General features: G+C 35.0%; 1 protein-coding gene, 1 long non-coding RNA gene and 1 pseudogene across 3 annotated transcripts; 2 read left to right on the plus strand and 1 right to left on the minus strand.

The window, feature by feature from the left end:
* Nucleotides 1–1,760: 1,760 nt before the first annotated feature.
* Nucleotides 1,761–5,672, plus strand: LOC120179383 (annotated as a pseudogene).
* Nucleotides 5,608–12,318, minus strand: LOC120179405 (probable quinone oxidoreductase). 2 transcript variants are annotated; one of them, XM_039185007.1, is made up of 18 exons: nucleotides 12,161–12,318; nucleotides 11,834–12,007; nucleotides 11,572–11,753; nucleotides 11,376–11,481; nucleotides 11,147–11,223; nucleotides 10,897–10,984; nucleotides 10,194–10,386; nucleotides 9,138–9,264; nucleotides 8,338–8,418; nucleotides 8,057–8,158; nucleotides 7,825–7,920; nucleotides 7,520–7,594; nucleotides 6,997–7,116; nucleotides 6,419–6,547; nucleotides 6,218–6,295; nucleotides 6,013–6,099; nucleotides 5,819–5,905; nucleotides 5,608–5,744 (listed from the first exon to the last, which is right to left on the minus strand). In XM_039185007.1, the coding sequence occupies exons 1-18, from the start codon at nucleotides 12,213–12,215 to the stop codon at nucleotides 5,694–5,696; spliced, it is 1,908 nt and encodes a 635-aa protein (XP_039040938.1). In that variant the 5' UTR covers nucleotides 12,216–12,318; the 3' UTR covers nucleotides 5,608–5,693. The 2 variants fall into 2 exon arrangements, 1 of the variants encoding a protein (XP_039040938.1); XR_005521610.1 differs by lacking the exon at nucleotides 5,608–5,744 and having other exon boundaries at nucleotides 5,850–5,905; nucleotides 6,218–6,288.
* On the plus strand, nucleotides 5,686–5,950 carry LOC120179406. Its single transcript, XR_005521611.1, has 2 exons — nucleotides 5,686–5,739; nucleotides 5,814–5,950. It is a non-coding gene; the product is annotated as an uncharacterized LOC120179406 (long non-coding RNA).
* Nucleotides 12,319–19,047: the final 6,729 nt, after the last annotated feature.

Below are 19,047 nucleotides of genomic sequence, written 5' to 3' on the forward strand. Positions count from 1 at the left end.
TTTAGAAATTCCTTTGCAAAAGGAACTTAAGTTTCTTGAGGATACTGAAGCTATGTTCTTAAAGAAAAAAGCCAAGGTTCAATGGCTCAAAGAAGGGGATAAAGGTTCTAAATTTTTTCATTCTGCAGTTGCCCTAAAAAATAAAAGAGACACCATTAGACTGTTGATTGATGACCAAGGGAATAGACTGGAAACTTTTGATGCCATGTCTACTGAAATTATTAAGTTCTTCTCTAACTTGTTTGGCTCTTATGATCCAATTGTTAAGAATATTGATCCTAATTTGCTCAGACATTTGCTTCATTCTTGTATCCCAGCTGATCTTGCTGCTGACCTTACCAAAGATATTATCATTAATGAAATTAAAGATGGTTTCTTTTCTCAAGTTAATGATAAATTCTCTGGCCCTGATGGATATTCCCCTCTCTTCTTTAAACTCTCTTGGGCTATTATTGGTGAAGACACCACTACTGCCATAAAACAATTTTTTGAAAATTCCTTTATCCTTCCAGCTTTCAATGCTACTACTATAGCTTTGATTCCAAGATTCCTAATCCTAGAAGGGTCACAGACTTTAGACCAATCTCTTGTTGTATTGTGGTTTACAAAGCTATTTCCAAAATTTTGGTTGATAGACTCTCTAAATTGATCCCTAATCTCATCACCCTCAATCAAACGACTTTTATTAAGGGTAGATCCATTGTTGATAACACCCTACTGGCCTAGGAACTAGTAAGAGGTTATAACAGAAAGCGTTTATCTTCTCGTTGTGATATGAAAATGACCTTCACAAAGCCTTTGATTCTCTTAATTGGGAATTCATCACTGTTGTTTTAAAGGCCATGGGTCTTCCTCCTATTCTTATTTCCTGGATTGAAGCATGCTACAGGACTACAAGCTTTTATATTTCTTTAAATGGAAGTCTTATTGGGTATTTTAGAGGATCAAAGGGTGTTAGGCAAGAGGATCCTCTATCCTCTTTCTTATTTGCAATCTCTATGAATGTTCTTTCTAATCTCCTAAACTTGGCTACAACTAAAGGTTTGTTTAATTATCACCCTAAATGCAAGCACATTGGACTCACCCATCTCTCATTTGCTGATGATCTATTAATCTTCTGCAAAGGTACTATAGATTCTATTATTGGTGTTAATTCTATTCTTGATTATTTCTATGAAATTTCTGGTCTGAAATTAAATGCTTCAAAATGTGAACTTTTTTCTGCGGGTATTTCTAATTCAACTCTTGAGGACATGAGATTGATTACAGGATTCAAAATAGGAAGACTGCCAATCAGGTATCTAGGCATTCCTCTAGTCACTAGAAAAATTACTGACAAAGATTGTTCTGCCCTTATTGACGCTATCAAATCTCGTTTGCATAATTGGTCTGGTAAGGTTTTGAGTTATGTTGGACGATTGGAGCTTGTTAGAGTTGTTTTATTTAGCATAACTAACTATTGGTGCAGGCAGCTTTTCCTCCATTTTTCTGTCATTAAAAAGATTGACCAGTTATGTTCTAGATTCTTTTGGAAAGGTGCAGATAAACTGGCTGCTGGTGCAAGAGTGAGTTGGAAGCTAATCTGCCGACCTAAAACTGAGGGTGGTCTCGGACTCAAGGACTTAAAAACCTGGAACAAAGCTTGAATGATGAGCCTAATTAAAAATATCCTTACTGGTGAATGATCCCTTTGGGTGGCTTGGTTAAAGAGTTATATGTTTAGTACCACCGATTTCTGGTATGCCCCTGTTAAATCCAATATGAGCTGGTGTTTAAAGCAAATTCTGATGCTAAGGGCTGAAGCTTCATCTTTTCTGCCTTCGGTTTCCAAGAAAATTAATGACATATGGAATGACATTCGAGTGAAAAATCCTAAAGTTCATTGGCATTCTCTGCTTTGGTTTCCTCTTCTAATTCCCAAGCACAGTCTCATTGTGTGGATGACCTTCCTCGACAAACTTCCTACAAAAGAGAGACTGCACAGAATGAGTATCGTTAAAGAATGCCAATGCACTCTTTGTGGTGCTGGTATGGAAACCAGAAACCATTTATTTTTGGAGTGCCTGGTTGCCACTGCATTATGGACTGAAATCTTCACCCTTAATGGTCTTCGGTTTAGACACTTCACGTGGACTGCTCTCTTTGAATGGGCAGTGGCTACTTGGAAGGGTAAATCCCTTCTTACTTCAATTATGAAAATCTCTTCTAATGCTTTGATCTACATTATCTGGAAAGAAAGAAATAGGAGGCTTTTCCAATCTCATGCATCTACTGTCGAGGCTATGTTCGGTGAGATCAAGTAAATTGTTGGGTTCCAACTTAGGAGAAGGTTTACACATAGATTAGACATTGTTAACACTATTTTTTGTAACCAATGGGGTATAGTCTAAGTTTGTTTTGATTAGCATTTTATTTTTTAAGGGTGATCCTTGTATTTCTGAACATTGATTGTATTTTGTAGCAGTTCACTGCTCTTTAGGTAATAAAATCAAATTATCCAAAAAAAAATTCATCCGGCAACTGAAAAAGTTAGAATAGTATTTTACATTAATAATATGAAACAAACAAAGTGTGCTGTCAAATTCTGTCTCCATTGTTTCATACAAAATATGAATTTTGTACTTATTTTCATTGTTCTTTTATGTCCACTTTCTCCACAAATTTCTTATCCATAACTTTCCAAACTAATGCAGCAGTCAGCAGGCGCTTGTTAATCGAATCCCTTTTATACACTTTTTATTTATTTATTACCTTTTTAGTATTACACATAGTTTATGATGGTTGGATGAATAAAAGTAAAAAAATTAACTTTTTGTTTTTTAATAAATAATTTCTTATTTTATATTAATTTCAACCGTCAAGTTTTACTCATCTAACGGTCTTAAATTTATGTAAAATTAAAAAAATTACATTTTGTAAATTAGATACTATCTCTTTTTAATAAATAAATAAATATTTTAATATATGAATTTAATTTTAAGGTGTAATTTTACAAATAAAATTATTCAAACTTAAAAGTTTTGAGGAAAATAATATTCTATTTCACCATTAAATTCATTTAATGAGTTTCCTCTTTGATCATCTAACAATAAACAGTTTCAACATTACAATTTGAGATACATGTTGAATCACTTTTCCACATTCTAATAACTAACAGTTTGGATAACCCAGTGAACCCATGTATTGGATCAAAAAACGTGATGAGCTTATGATAATTTGGGTGTAACCTACTGAGTAGTATATTTACTCCCGTGTATGAATGACCACATGAAATCTTTGCCTTCCATTGTCGTTGAAAGCATAATATATATATATATATATATATATATATAACATTAATCATAAGCGTGCCCAGGATGGATAGGGAACTTGTCATCTTTGAAGAGATTAGCTTTGTCTAACAATAGTTTCGAGGGTTAATAGGAAGAAATGGAGAGGACTCGGGCTTCAACCATTTTCGTTCACAACATTCCATTGGAATGGATTGTGGACACTGTTCGAAAAGCACGGAGAGGTTGTTGATACTTTTATCCCGTCGAAGCGGGGCAGAAGTGGTTACAAATTTGGTTCTATGAGGTTCTGGAATAGAGGGGATGCGCTAAACAAACTGAATGGTAGCATGCTTCATGGGAACCGATTATTGGTTTAAAAGTTGGAATCAGTTTTGGAAGAAGGTGCAAGGTGAGCCAAAAAGAAACAATCGAGGAATATCCAATGCTAGAAAAGGTGTAGGAGATGGTATAGATGAATCCTTATGGACTCTCCAAAGATGTTTAGTGGGAGCTATTAGAGTTACATTGATTACTTGGGGTCTAGGGGGACTCGAGATTAAAAAGATAAATGGCAGGCAATACCTTATTGAAATAAAGGATGAAGAGTCTTCGACACTTTGTAACAACAGAACTGGTCTTGCCTTAGAGAAATTTTTGTTGAAATTACTCAATGATAAGAGGAACTAATTTTGACCGAAAGGGTGTCATGGATTGAGGTTGGAGGCATTCCTATACACTGTTGGAATCAAGCAAACTTTAAGAAAATTGCCGAAATCTGGGGAGAACTTTTAGCTTTGTGTGAAAACACTACAAACATTCAAAGTTATGACAGAGCAAACTTACTGATCACTATTTCCCAATCAAAGAGAGTGGATGATCTGATATTCCTGGAAGTGGGGGAATCAAGATACCCGGTCATGGTTATGGAGAACTCAATCTCAAGAACTCTCACGCTTTGAAGAGCAAGAGCCCCAAGTCATCTCCGGTGACTGTATGGGATGACTATATATATGCATCTATCTGTGTATCATTTAAACTTACATAATGATGCAGGGGAAGCCCCGGACTCATCGGAAATGGATGGAGATAACAGCAGTGAGAAGCTCTAGTCGCGTTGCAGACAAGCCCAAACCAAGCTACAAAGACGTAAGCTGATTTACAAAACACTTCCAAGGTTTTTGTCAATTGTCGTAAACTAGTGCTGAATGATACTATTATGCCTTTCCAAAATGCGTTTATCAGTGGAAGGAATATAACGATAGCAAGTTAGATCATACATAAAAACTGTAACATACATGGCGCGTGATAGAGTAAGTTCACATGGACGGACGCAAGATTTTAATTTTATGTTGGAGTGTAAATTTAGGAAATTATGTTAGAAATTTAGAGGTGGGAAGTTACAAAATTGTTGATGTTTCAATGAGAAAGTGGCATAAGTGGAGTGATGACACAATTTCTTGATGGTTGCCATGGCAGGTCCCTATTGAACCTTTGGAGAGGCTCCGAAGGTTAGACTCTAAGTGGATATTCATATATTATTTTGTGTGTGAAGATTCTTACGTTCTTTGATTATTTCAGCCTGACATTGTTTGCAGGAGCCACAGCCGGAGAGATTTGTTTAATCGAGTTTAAGCTTCGGCTGAAGAAAGAGCAGAACAACTTGAATCCACTTTAGAATCCGAGTATCCGAGTATCCGAGTTTTGTGAAACCCGTGCTCCAATCACATGTAACTGGAGGGTTTTGGCTAGTAAGATTGTTTTTCATTTTTCGTAATCCTTTGGCATTTGTTAAATAAGGAAATGAAATAACATTTTTGGATTGTGACATAGGGTTTCCCAATCCAATTTTGCAAGAAAAGCCTGACTCATCATGACGTGATAATGACTTTGGTGGATGAGGAAGGAGAGGAGTTTGAAACCAAATACCTTGGCGGCAAAAATGGTCTTAGCGCTGGTTGGAGAGGCTTTGCAATTGACCATAATCTAGTTGATGGGGATGCTTTAGTATTCCAGCTGGTAGCCCCAACTTAATTTAAGGTCACCTATTATCCTCCCCTCCAAACTTCCATTTCAATCAGCGACTCCCATCTATTCTTTAATTTGACTTTCAGGTAACGATTATAAGGTAAAAGTTGTTAATTATACTCACTTTTTTTGGTTTTGTTCCATAGGTGTTTATTATCAGGGCATATGGGTCAGAGGACGATAGAAGTGGAGAAGATAATGAAGTACAACAAGTAGATGAAGATAAGGAGGAGGCAGATGTTGAGCCAGACGTCCAAAACAGAGGATTTAAACGAATTCGTGCAAGTAATTACTTTCCACAAAACTTTCATATTAAATGGAATTTTTTTTGATTAATTGAATACTACGGAAGTGGTTGATTACTTAGTTGTTTGAGTTTGGAATTCCATCTTCACATCATAGCTTAGCCATCTGCTGTTCGAAGCTTGGATCGACGCAAACCGTCACCTGCAATGTAAATGGAATTAAGACCTAATTGTGGGGGATTAGCAGCAAATAGTTGATGAGAATTTTTAGCTCACCTTGCCACTACTTTTACCCGAATGGAGATGCTCAACAGCATCTGCAACAGAATGCAAACCTAAAAATCTTTTTGGATCTATTTCAACCTATTACACAATTGAACTTCAGCATGTTAGGAACTCAAGTAACAACATCAATGTTCAAAAGTGTTGATATCTGTATCATTAAGATCGAAGGGTATATGTAGCAGTACCTTAAGCTTTCCTGAAGAGTAAAGATCAAATAGTCTATCCAGGTGTTCTTTCCATAAATAGCTATATTGTGGCAGGAAAAAGCCAGCCTGAAAGCAAAACAATGAAACCACAAGAAATCCTCAGCCAAGAATACAAGATGATAGAAGGTTATATACGCAACATAAATCAGAAAAAGCTTAAAGTTAATGATTAACAACAACATACCACGGTTTGGCTTTTGGCTAAAAGCTTCTCGACAAGACCAGGATAATTTTTCGGTTTCCACCCATGCTCCCCTTGATACTATATATAAAGCAAATAGTTTAATCAAATACGAATGACAATGAGTCATTAGAAGCTATAAATTGCAAATACTAAGATTGGCTATATGGGAAACTTTAGTTTGCGCATTCTGAAAGAAACAACCTGAGAGATCATTCCTATAACAATGAGTCGGCCATGGATAGCCAAAGCATTCAAGCACAAATCAAACATGTCACCACCAACAGATTCGTAGACAATGTCAACTCCTTTTGGAAACTCCTCTTTGAGAACCTGGCAAACCAAAAAGTCTTATATTCCATCTGTAAAACCAACCAAATAACTCATTGCACGGTAGCATGACCAGGCCGCTATGCATGTCAATCAAAATCTTAGCCAGGCAAACAGTGTTTAGATCAATCTCTGACGTTGTGGCATAGATGATGATTAAAGGATGGCAACTAATATCTATATTCATGGAAGATGTGTCGGGATTATCTCAGTTCAAATGATTAAAGCAGTAGTGTAGATTACAATCCCTCTTGAGTAGAGTTCAAATGATTAAAGGATAATACACTTTAGCTAATTGTTAAAAGAATCTTATACTTCAAAGTATTGAGTAAAACATCAGCAATCTGATCAAATTTTATGCAGTAAAAAATAATTTGTATTGAACCAATGAAGTTTAGAATCCCCCCCCAAACCAAGAAAAAGGAGAAAGTTGACAAGAATTTCAGACATACACTTTTGATATCTTCAGTTTTATAGTCTATGACTCGATCAACCCCCAACTGTTTCAAAAGCCTCGCCTTTTCTTTTCCTCCGCAAGTGGCAACAACTTTATTTCCTGCTAGTTTTGCAAGCTGCACATATAGTTCTGATCAATATTTTTGTTTACTTCCCGGAAAAGGCAGGATAGGACATAGGAGTACATAAAAATAATATATGTAATATTGAAGCAATAAAATGAGTACAACTATAAAATAGAACTACTATCACTAGAGGAAGAAATAATGATGATTATATAAATATAAAAGTATATCTTTGAAGCTATTTGGTTAAATAAATATCAAAAGTCATTATGTATAAAACTAAGACAGGAATGAAACAAAAGTACAATAGGGCAATGATAGAACTCACCCAGCTTGACTTAGTTCAACAAACAATAGGGAAAACATGTATCCATCATATTAAAGTTGACCACTATCATATAGAACTTAGACAAATTCAAGTAATAAATAAATGTAATTTAACTTTAGGACGAACCTGGACCGCAAATTGTCCAGTCCCTCCAGCAGCAGCAGTTACAAGGACGACTTTCCCAGATTCCATCAGACCAACCTATAAGGTCAAAAAGGGGGGAGATAGAAAAAATTTCAGAGAAAGCAGAGCAGTCTGAATGGAGGACTACAATATACACCAATAAAGCGTGACAAAAGAAGAGATACGGACACAAAGTTACAGGGAGAATTCAGGCAAATACATAGGGTGATGGGTGAAAAGTTCGAGAGTGACAAGGGATTGGGGAGAATGGTAAAGTTATCTAAATAACAAAAAATGGAATAACAAACCTTTTCCAAAGCGATTGATGCTGTAAATCCTGAAGTAAGCATAGCAACAACTTCTGGATCAGGTCTTCCAATGGGAAGTATATGCTTTGAAGGGACCTAGTTTTGTTCAACATTCAATATTTCTTCACTTCAATTTAAATATGATTTAGTAGAGAAGGCCTTAAAAAAATTGAAATAGAAGATGAAACAAGATGCTTATAAACATAATAAATAATAAAAATGGATATCATACCGTCATGAATTCAGCATAACCTCCATAAACCATGATTGCAGCAGGAGTTCCAACTTCCAAATTAATTACAGAATCTCCAACGGCAGCAATTATTCCCACTGCCTGTAACAGCAAATAACATGAAATTAACTAGATATCAATTTTTTTTTTCTTTTTTTGGGGGGGGGGGTGTGGGGAGCCTAATATCAGATGCAGTGATAATTTTACGACTAAAACCATAAGATATCAGCATAACTGAACTATATTACCACATGCTGCATTTAGTTACTATTTTCCCGCACCTCAAATCCAGCATCAAATGGGAGAAGGGAACTGATGTCTTTCTTGTTTCCTAGGAAATAACGACCAGAGCTAAAGTTCACCTGTGTGCAACATGTTATTCAATAACATAGACATAAGTATATACGTTTGTAATTACACATTGAAAGAATTTACTGAAATGTAAATGTATTGAGGAAAGGCAGAAAACAGCCTAGGAAAAATTATTACCGAATGGAGAGTAAGATCAACAAAACAATAAAGAGTAAATCATGATACTTGTTCTCTTTCTTACCTCCTCCACACCCTTACTATCTTTGTAAGGAAAAGAAAAATAAACCCAATTACATTTTTAATAGTAAAACAATGATAAAAAGGCACTTCCCTTGGCTTGAAGGTGTCCTGAAATTAAAACACAAAGAAGGAAATCCTTTCTTCGATCCATCTCTTATATTTCATGTTCTTTCAAAATATCTACAGCTTTCTTCCTTTCAGTACATATCCTACATTCTTAAACTCAATTAACCCTTCTCTTTGTTCCACGCAACCCTACTCTCAAGAACATGTTAAGATGCCAAAATCTCTCCTTATAAGTTGTAACTTCAGTCCATATGATTTTTGGTTATCATCCAAGCCTCTGCAATCATTTGCACCTCTCTTAATTAACTCACTTAGCAATTTCCCATCCTTTCTTGTGCATGTCCTAGCCATCTAAGCAAATCTTACACATCTTCACGTAGAAGTGAAAAGGTTGGATGCAAAAAATAATTAATTAAAATTACTCAAAACCAAATTAATCATTAAAGGATAGTAGAAAACTTACATCACTTGCGTTTACACCAGCATAAATGATTTTCAAAAGAACATGGCCTGATTCAATTGGTAGTTTCAATGGCGCACGTACTATGCGAGTAGCGTCACGAAAATTGTGACTCAATTTATGCACAAATCTGAAGAGGAAGATTAAAAAAGGAAGTAGTCAGCAGCTATAAGAAACCAATAAACATCCAACTTTCTATGACGGTTATTAGCAGCAACTAATACAAAAAGAAAGTTCACTGGAAATATTCATGAATGCTTGCTTCTATGAGTTTAAAGTTTGATATTAGTGAGCAGATATGGAACACAAAGTAGAAAACAAAAAAGAAAATTGTTGTTAAAAATGATTTATATCAGTTAATTGACAAAAGCCAAGGTCATAAATGCTATAAAAGCAGTTCACCTTATCATTTGGTGAAGTATGCAGGACCTATTTATTATATTTCACTTGCCCACTGTATTGGTTCTGCCCCAATATTTATTTTACTTCACCTATTCAACTATCTTTTTCTTTCTTATCTATTTTCTATCACATTATTGTTTTATCTTTCTTTTCTGCCTTGCTACTAGATTAGGGTAGAGTTCCAAAATGAGAAGATAAAAGATTTCAGAATGAACTGGAGGCAATAGTTAGAATTTCCTGCAATTGCCATTTGAAGACTACAGAAAATTTTCTATAAGTTTCTTCTTTTATTAGAAGACCGTTTCAGAATGAACATCCCATCAAGTGATTTGAGTTCAATGGTTTCAAAAAAAAAAAACTGGATTATATAAAGTTAAAGGTTTTGGTAGCTATATCTATTGAAGCAAATCGTTTTTTTTTATTGTTCAAGTACTGAAGCAGATCTTAACACCAGAAAAGGTAATCAAGTTCAAAAATCTCTGCTGAATAAAAACTTTTAGATTCATACATGTTGTCCCAAAATTGTACTTTTACGAAACTGCAAGAACTCAAGCTAGAGTTTATGCTGGCCAACCCAAGAATTGTACCCGTTACTCCCATCATATAATTCTACTTAAACTTCTCAAAACTGAAGCAGTACTTTGACATTTTACTTACACTTTCTCAAAACTCCGAGGAAGTTCGGTGCTTAAAGGAGCTCGCAGTGAAATTTTTTTCCCGGAATTTGAGGAAGAACGCACCAAGTATTTTGCTTCTTCTGTTGGACCGGGCCAATACTCCATACCTCTCCGGTTTGTAATCCATAGGCAAGAACCAGCTCTGCTCTCATCCATAATAAGCTCAAAAGCACCTAGAAATGAACAAGTTCATAGAAAGTAATCGATTAAAAAAATTCAAAGCAGCAGAAAAAGAGGACCTTTGAGGCTGAACAAGAAGTGATCTGAGAAGCAAAAACTAATTTTTAATTTCAGCGTTTATCTAACAGAAAGTTTGACAATGACAGACCTCTGAAAAGAAAATGACAAACAAGCAAGTGAGAAAACAATGTTCAAGTGGGAAATGGAGCACGCTGTTTACTCTCTTGTTCAATTAATTAAAGCATCTTGCTTTTAGCACAACCTATGTTTACCGACTCCTCATCCTCCTTTAATTCTGTTTCTTTTTGGGGGGATCAAATCCTCCCTTAACTTTGTGTTCAGCTACTTGTATCCAACATGAATTTAGATATAAGTATGAAGCATGATCCTTATATACATGAAAAACTTTAAAATTATCAAATATCAAACACAGGTCCAAATTCGGGAAATGTCCATAAATGAAGACTTAATGAACACGGACAATTGTATAAAAGATAATATACCTTCCACCACTTTTTCCATCTGCACATAGCCACCGAGTAGAGTAAGATATTTGAGGCCTGCTTTTTCTCCCAATTCGGTTTGAACAAACTAAATCCAAATTCAAAGGCAAGTTATAAAGATAAACAGTTTGTAGACAAAACAGCAGCCTCCCGACCAAAAAAAAAGTAAATATTACTGAAAAATGTTACGACTTTTTAAGGAGGTGGTGGTGATTGATAGCATCCAAAAATCTTCAAGCCAGAGATTTACCTCAGGGCAAAGAACGTTCACACGAATTCTTTGGCGTTTGTAGGGAGCCAATGATCTAGTAAACATGACAACACCGCCTGGAAAACAAATATTTTAAGCAAGTGATCAATTACATAAATGTCTTATAAGCAATAAATAAATATATAGATCACTTTTCTCATATATCTTTTTACAGTCAAAACCATTTCCCACTGGAGTCGCATCAACGAAGCGAAATAAACCCACAAACCTTTTGAGGCAGAGTAAATGGGGTCTCCATACATTGGGTAAAGACCTGCAGAGGAACCCATATTGATTATCACCCCTGGCTTTTGCAGAGCTTGCATACTTTCAATCTGTTCAAAGACTCGACAAATCTTTCATTGCTGTGCCTACGGACTGTCATAAACCAAAACTGCATCAATTACTAGAAGTTGAGGCATTACCGCGAGGCGAGTACAATCAATAACTGCAACGAGGTTGACATTAACAGTATGTCTCCACGTCTTTGTGCCATCAGTTTGATCCTTCCAGAAAGATGCTGGATTACTGATGCCAGCATTGTTAATACATATATCCAATCCTCCATATGTTGAGACATGCTTCTCAAACGCTAAATTTAGATCCCCTACTCAAAATAAGAAGCAAATTTTTAATATAATGCAATTATATGATACAACCACATAAAAGAAAATCAATGGAGCTTACTTAGGCTAGTAACGTCGCATTTAACAAAAATAGCGGAAGGAAACCCTAGATATTGGTGGAATTTGGAATTCTCTTTCTCAACTAAAGATGCAACCTCCTTCCCTTTCTCTTCCGAGAAATCTACAATTGTCACAAATATCCCTTTCCCTGCCAGAGCTAAGCACAAAGCTTTACCTGCACATAATTCAAATAACAGCCCGAATCAATTACACAATCTGTTAAGTTTATGAGATTCAAATAAATCAAAGCAAACCTGATAAATTGAAATGAGCAATCCTTGACCCAAAATATGATACCTAATGAAAGAAAAGAATATGAAAGTTTTACCTATCCCAGAAGCACCGCCAGTGACCAGAGCTGATAAGCCAGGTTTAAGCTCCATTTGTCTTTTATTCTTTCTTTCTTCTGATGTGATTGTGGGATGAAATTGAGAGAATACCGATTCCCAATTATTAGGATATTTGGTTATTAGGTGGGACTCTGGTAGTATAAATAAATGTCAACTTTTTTTCACTGCTCGAGGTGTCGTCGGTAATGAAAATTGAAAGTGAGGTTTCATTCAAATCCAAAAGACGACCCAACACCGGCCATGTAAACTATATATCTTCGTTTAATGACGGAGTCATCACATCGCTATCGTCTATGTGAAACCGATTAGCCGATTAATCATACGAAACCGCCTTTCGTCGCGCGTCGTAATTGTGCGAACCTGATCATCTAATCATGATTGATCATCATCTTGGTAAATAAACGAGTAATTTTCTTATAATCAGATTAGTGATAGTGCGAAATAAAAGCGGAAAAATAATAATCAAAATTGATAACGGAGTTCAGCCAATTATGCCTACGTCTTCGAATTGCTGCAGATCTTTCACTAAAAATAGAAAAATTGCAGGTGTTTACAAAACACTCACAATTCACAAGAAAGCTCTACAGTATTGGGAGAAAAAAATGATTTGAGATGATTTTGAAGCTAAATGGGTATAGTATTTATACTTGAAGCTTAAAGACTAATCTTGTAAATATCCTAAAGTGTGCAGGGACTAAATTACAATTATCCCTATTTTATTTTCAACAAAAATTAGGCACCGAATTTGGTGCCCACCCTTTTTTAATCTTTAGCCCCCTTTGTTGAAATCATTCGACGGTATCTCACATTTGCCCCTATTTTGACTTTACAATCTCCCACTTGAAGACTAATTTTAATCTATCTTCACATTTTGATCAATGCAACAACATTTCTGGTATTGTTACTATAGCATGCCAACTGAAGCTGAACACAACTGTAGTTTGTCTGTAGTCACCGCCATGTAAACCCACTTGTTATTGGGTAGTTTCTCCGTGGTTGCCTTGTCCCTCAACGTCTTGACTCCATTCGACTCTTGTTCACTAGTCTTTGAAGGATTGTTCCTCACTTGAACATCCTCAACAAGCCCCTGTTTCGACCCTTATCTTAAGATGGTCTCTGAAGCCATATTCTATATACGAACATGCTCGACAAACTCCTTAGACACGGACAACTCTTCTTGCACTTGGCTTCTACTCGCCTTGGTAGAAATGAACCTTATTGAGCTAACTCTCAACGCCTCTTCGATCATGGGTTCGTCCTCTTCTTTGGACAAATGACTCGGCTCCCCTCGAGTAATTTTGCAACACTTCTGGCATCTTAAATCTGCGCCCCCTCGTTTGCTCGACTCTCACCCTCGGCTTAGCATCTTTGACACTCAAACTTGTGCCAAGACTGACTGTACACATCTTCCCTAGAATCGTCATCTGGTTCATCATTGAGTGGACTTTCTCTGCCACTCGAGGAACAACACTCTTCATCCTCTGACTTGCCTTCATCACGAAATCTCTTGCTGCTACCCTGACTTTCGGCTTTGCTTTGGAAGTCCTGTTCTTCTTGACTCTAAATTCTTTGATGGACTCGGCGATTATCAAGGCTTTAGACAACCCCTTGACTTCTCTTCGCTCCAACACTTTCTTTGCCCACGGCTTTAATCTGAACATGAAGGTGAAGAATCCATCTTCTTCAGTCAAACTCGGGACTTTGAGCACGAGTCTTCTGAATCGGCTCACATACTCCTTAAGTGTCTCTTTATGCCTGAGACGCCTCAATTTGGACCACGCCTCCATCATGGCATATTGTGAGCGGACTTGTTCACTTTTTACCCTCGGCTTGACAGATTTATCTCTTGCTATCGCACTGAGTTCTTTCCTATGTTCGACTGCTTTGACACATGCAGTCACATCTCAATCCTTGCTTGGCCGCATTGATTCCCTCAATCGGACCAAGTCTTTTCCCTGGCTTGGTAGCTTTAACACTTGCGACCGCGCCAATTCCCGCTACTTCTCCTTCTTCCATCCTATTCATGATGGCTGTAAGGCGACGCTTCTCGGGACATCCTCTAATCAAATGAGGACCATCGCAGAAGTAACACTTCAATTTTTGCTTGCTCCCCTCCTTCTTTACACCGGACTTTGCCTTACTATTTTTCCCGATGACTTTCCTTGGCTACGAACAATTGATGGCTCACCTTGACCATTCGAAGAGCTTTCTCTACTATTTCCCTGCTGCACCTTTTCCCGGTCTCCACCATTGTTGCCACTATCTCTGGACATGGGACTGGACCACATATCGCAACTTGGCTTGTCACCTGCAAGCTTAGTCAGCTTTCCGGCTACAGCTATGGCCTACGAAAGTCTCTAGGCATCACTTTGCTCTCCCCCAAGCATCGCCCCTGGCCTAAATCCTTCTAATAAGGTCTTGAGCGCATCTCATTCACTCATTGCTCCCTTGCATATGAGCATCTCCCTCTTGAGCTCATCAACTTTGTTTCTCAAAGTTATCGCTCCCACTCCAATATGGCTTCCTTTGGATCGTTTCTGATAATTTCTGCGAACCACCTTATATTTAAACACCTCCGTCGAAAAAATTCGTATCGCCGGCAAAATTTTACTATTCATGAAATTAACTATTCACGTGAATAATAACCTTGTAGAAAAACTGACAAAATTCACCACCAAAAGTTCTGATACCAGTTGTTGGGAAATAAACGAGTAATTTTCCTATAACCAGATTAGTGAGAATGCGAAATAAAAGTGGAAAAATAATACCTGAAATTGATAACGGAGTTCAGCCAATTATGCCTACGTCTCTGGACTACTGCAGATCTTTCACTAAAGAGAGAAAATTTACAGGTGTTTACAAAACACTCACAACTCACAAGAAAACTCTCTAGTATTGGGAGAAAGAAATGATTTTAGATGATTTTGAAGCTAAATGGGTTAGGATATTTATACTTAAAGCCTAAGGACTAATCTTATAAATATCCTAAAGTGTACAGGGACTAAATTACAATTATCTCTATTTTATTTTCAACAAAAAATTAGACATCGAATTCAGTGCCCACCCTTTTTTAATCTTCAGCCCCCTTTGTTGAAATCATTCGACTGTGCCCCGTATTTTGACTTTACACATCATCCATTACAATGTGATTTATGAAATATTGTGGTAAACTAACTTATTGAGTCATCAAACTATTAACCTTTTTCTTATTTGTCCATCAAATTTTTTTGGCAAAACCATCTAATGATGTGTTTTATTTTGATCATGGCCATTAAGATTCTTTTAAGAGTTAAGACTTCACGAATGTGGTGAGGTAGTCTGATATAATAGTAATTTTTATCTTTAAAATTTATATATTTTATCAATTTAATTTTAATTTGAAATAATTTAATAAATTCTCAATATTTAAAAATTTATCAATCGATCCTATTTAAATTTGAAATATTCAAAACTTCCAATAAGATACTATTGAACTATGTTTCGATATAACAATTTAAGGCAAAATGGTTTTTGGACTTGAATTGAATTTACAAAATGTATTTGGACTTAATTGAATTTATTCAAAATTTACAAAAATAATTCAAAGTTCTTTTAAATTAAAATTGAGCACAAAAATGTTTTTATGAATAGTATTTTACTATTTGAACAATAAATTACTATTTGAACAGTAAATCACTGTTTAAACAGTATCCCGACTAAAAATTTCCCGTATGTAAAAGGGGAACCGATTCCCCCCAAGGGGGTACGATTCTCTCACTGTTCATCAGCCCAACGGTCATAATATTTGAATATTATGAAGGGGTACCGATTCCCCCCATTCTGGACAGCCTATTTTTGTAGAAAAATTATTCCCAAGCGGCTCCAAAACATCCCCAACGGCTAGATATGACTTCAAATACATTCCAAGCTATAAATACAAGCTAAGGACACTTGAAGAAGTAATAGAACAACTATCCAAGCAATCAAACACAAGAGAAGAGTTTTTCATTCTTATTTCATCTTTCTCTTGTAAATATTTTGTTCTTGTGAGCTTAATTCTTGTAAACACCTACCTTAGAGAGGTTTTATTGTTTACATCTTTTATCCTTTTGTAAAGGGGAAAGGTTCAAGCTTAGCCCGTGTAAAAGTTAGGGAAATGTTCTAGTTTAGCCCGGAAAAACTAGGGATTTGTAAGGTTACTCTTTATCCTCAAAAGAAAGAACAAATTAGTGAATTTGTTGGAAAATCCTTGGTGAGGAGCTAAGGTAGTGGACGTAGACTTTGGTTGATAAAGTCGAACCACTATAAATCGCTGTGCAATTCTCTATCTTTCAATCTCCTTACTCCCTAAACACAAAACCGTTCCGACCCCTATTTGCAAATCGTTCTGGTTGTCATTTCGAGCTTCCAAAAATCCCAACAGATACGACACGTATCATCGTCTTATTGGTGAATTTTTTAAAAAAATATAAAATGGAATTAAAAGGGGTCAACCTCAATTATTTTATATGATTGACAATTATTTTTTGTCAAATTATATTGTAATTATCTATTTTGTTGTAGTGGTTAAGTGTTAATTGATGTTTTAAGTCTCCGGATCGATTCCTTCTAAATTCATTTTGTAATGAGGATCAAACTGATAGGATTCTTAAATATTGAAGATTTATTAAATTATTTGGAATTATAAACACATTGATAGAATACATAATTTTTTTGGATTAAAACTATTATTATACCAAACGGAAAAAGTTTTAATGACTGAAATATAAAAATGATACTAATTTGACCACCAATAGAATAGTTTATCCAGACACTTAATTGTGAGATTAATTATTATATACAATTATCTAATTATCCCTAATCAATACAAAGTTGAGTTACTACTAAAAAATGATTGTATCTTGTACAATATTCCTAATATCTTTTTTACTCTTTTTAGCTTTTGAAATAATCTAGAATTTATTTCTTTCTAAATCAAATAAGTATATTTGCATACCACACGCAATCTTCATTATGATATTGAGAAAGATATTTCCCTTTAACACATGCCATAAAATCCACGTCTAATTAAAACCACGAGAAATTTCATGCACTACACAATTTTAATCTCCAATAAAAAAAATTCTTTTCATTATGCCCTCAAATTTAAACTCTTTTTGTTTCTCAAAATTGTTTTGCTCATGGTTATCATTTTCAACATATTTTTTTGCATGATTTAATAAAAAAAATCACCAATAACATTATTATCTGACATAAAAAAAATTAACAGTTGCAATGTAAAAAACTGTTGAACCTTGCATAATATAAAATATGAAATATCTTTTGACTTTTCATCGCAACGAGAGACTTTACAAATTTTCATAACTCTACTTTCACTAGAGTATATATACTCTTTTAAATCTATAGATTTAGCGAAATCATATTTCTTCTCAAATTTGAAAAATGTTTAACATTACCAAGTGTTCAAACAATTCATAGAATAATTTAAAAGTGATTGTGTTAATATCTATAACCTTACAATCAGTGGCGAATATAGAAATTAAAAAATGGGAATCCAAAATTCTAATGTTCATATTCTAAAAAATTTGGGTAAGCAGTTTTTTTTTACTTTTTCCTATTTTCATTAACAAATTAAATTAAATTTAACATTTTTCTCAAAATAATAGGTGTGCAGTTGCTCCCTATGATACCACATATATCCACCCCTGCTTACAATATACATTATTTAAAAAATAGCACTTGTAAATATAGTTTTATACGTCATAAACTAGTCTCGATTGAGAATCGTATAAAAATTAGAACTAGAGTAAAAATCTACACCTCTCTTGTTATATAGTCTTTATCGAAAGCAACTAAAAGTTCATCATTACCATCTTCAACTACGTTAGGTTCTCTAGATTTCTCATATTATTTTTCTTTGTGACTTGTAACATCCTCCTAGTTTTTATTTTGTAATATATGGTATTTGACTTTAATATGTCCATTTTTCTTGGAATAATAGTAGGTTTCTCTTATGTTCCTAGACTTCGACCTACTCTTGTGTTATTGTCAATATATTTTATTCAGTTGTACCATAAAACAACGATACTATCTCATTGAGAGTTAGATCTAATCATGAGATACTTCATCTTATAATGTGAGGCTAAGGAATCATAAACTTCATCAATTGTGAGATATTTACGATTATACAAAATTTTATCTCTAAAGGTCAAATAAGGAGACAACGAACAAAACATGATAAAGAAACATCAAAATTTTCGTAAAAAATCAAACAGGAAAAACACAAGCAAATAAAAAGAGATTTTACTAATGTAAAAAAAAAGACAAAATGACCCTCTAATATCTATTTATAAGGATAAATAATTGATTACAAAGAAAACTTACATAAAAGAGATCTACTTGAACTAAATTCCAATTTTCCATCAACATCTAATAATAGAAACATAATCATATTCAAATCTAAAAGAAATTCATGTCATGAAATTCTAATGAAACTCCGACGCATATCATTTTATGTCATTGATTTTTGGGTAAATTATGCAAATGGTCACTAATGTTTGAGTAAGTTTTTGTTTTCACCACTGATATTTCAAAAGTCACAAATCGGTCACTAACGTCATTGTTTGTTACAAATTGATCACTCGACTTTAACAGGCGTGATGGAAAACACAACTGGTGTGTTAAATGCTTACATGGACTGGGTTTACCGCCATGTTGGAGACCCAAAAGCCTTCAACGGTCACCTCTTCTCCTTTAAAAAAACCCAATCCCAAAACTTAATTTAGGGGTTTCCTTCCTATATCTATTATTAAAAAAATCTAAAAATTGTAAGAGAAGAGAAATCTTGTGAAAATGGAAGACTCCATTGATCTTCTGCTTTGCAACT

This window comes from Hibiscus syriacus, unplaced genomic scaffold, assembly GCF_006381635.1.
Source record: "Hibiscus syriacus cultivar Baekdansim isolate YM2019G1 unplaced genomic scaffold, ASM638163v2 tig00112411_pilon, whole genome shotgun sequence".
Taxonomy (NCBI): domain Eukaryota; kingdom Viridiplantae; phylum Streptophyta; class Magnoliopsida; order Malvales; family Malvaceae; genus Hibiscus; species Hibiscus syriacus.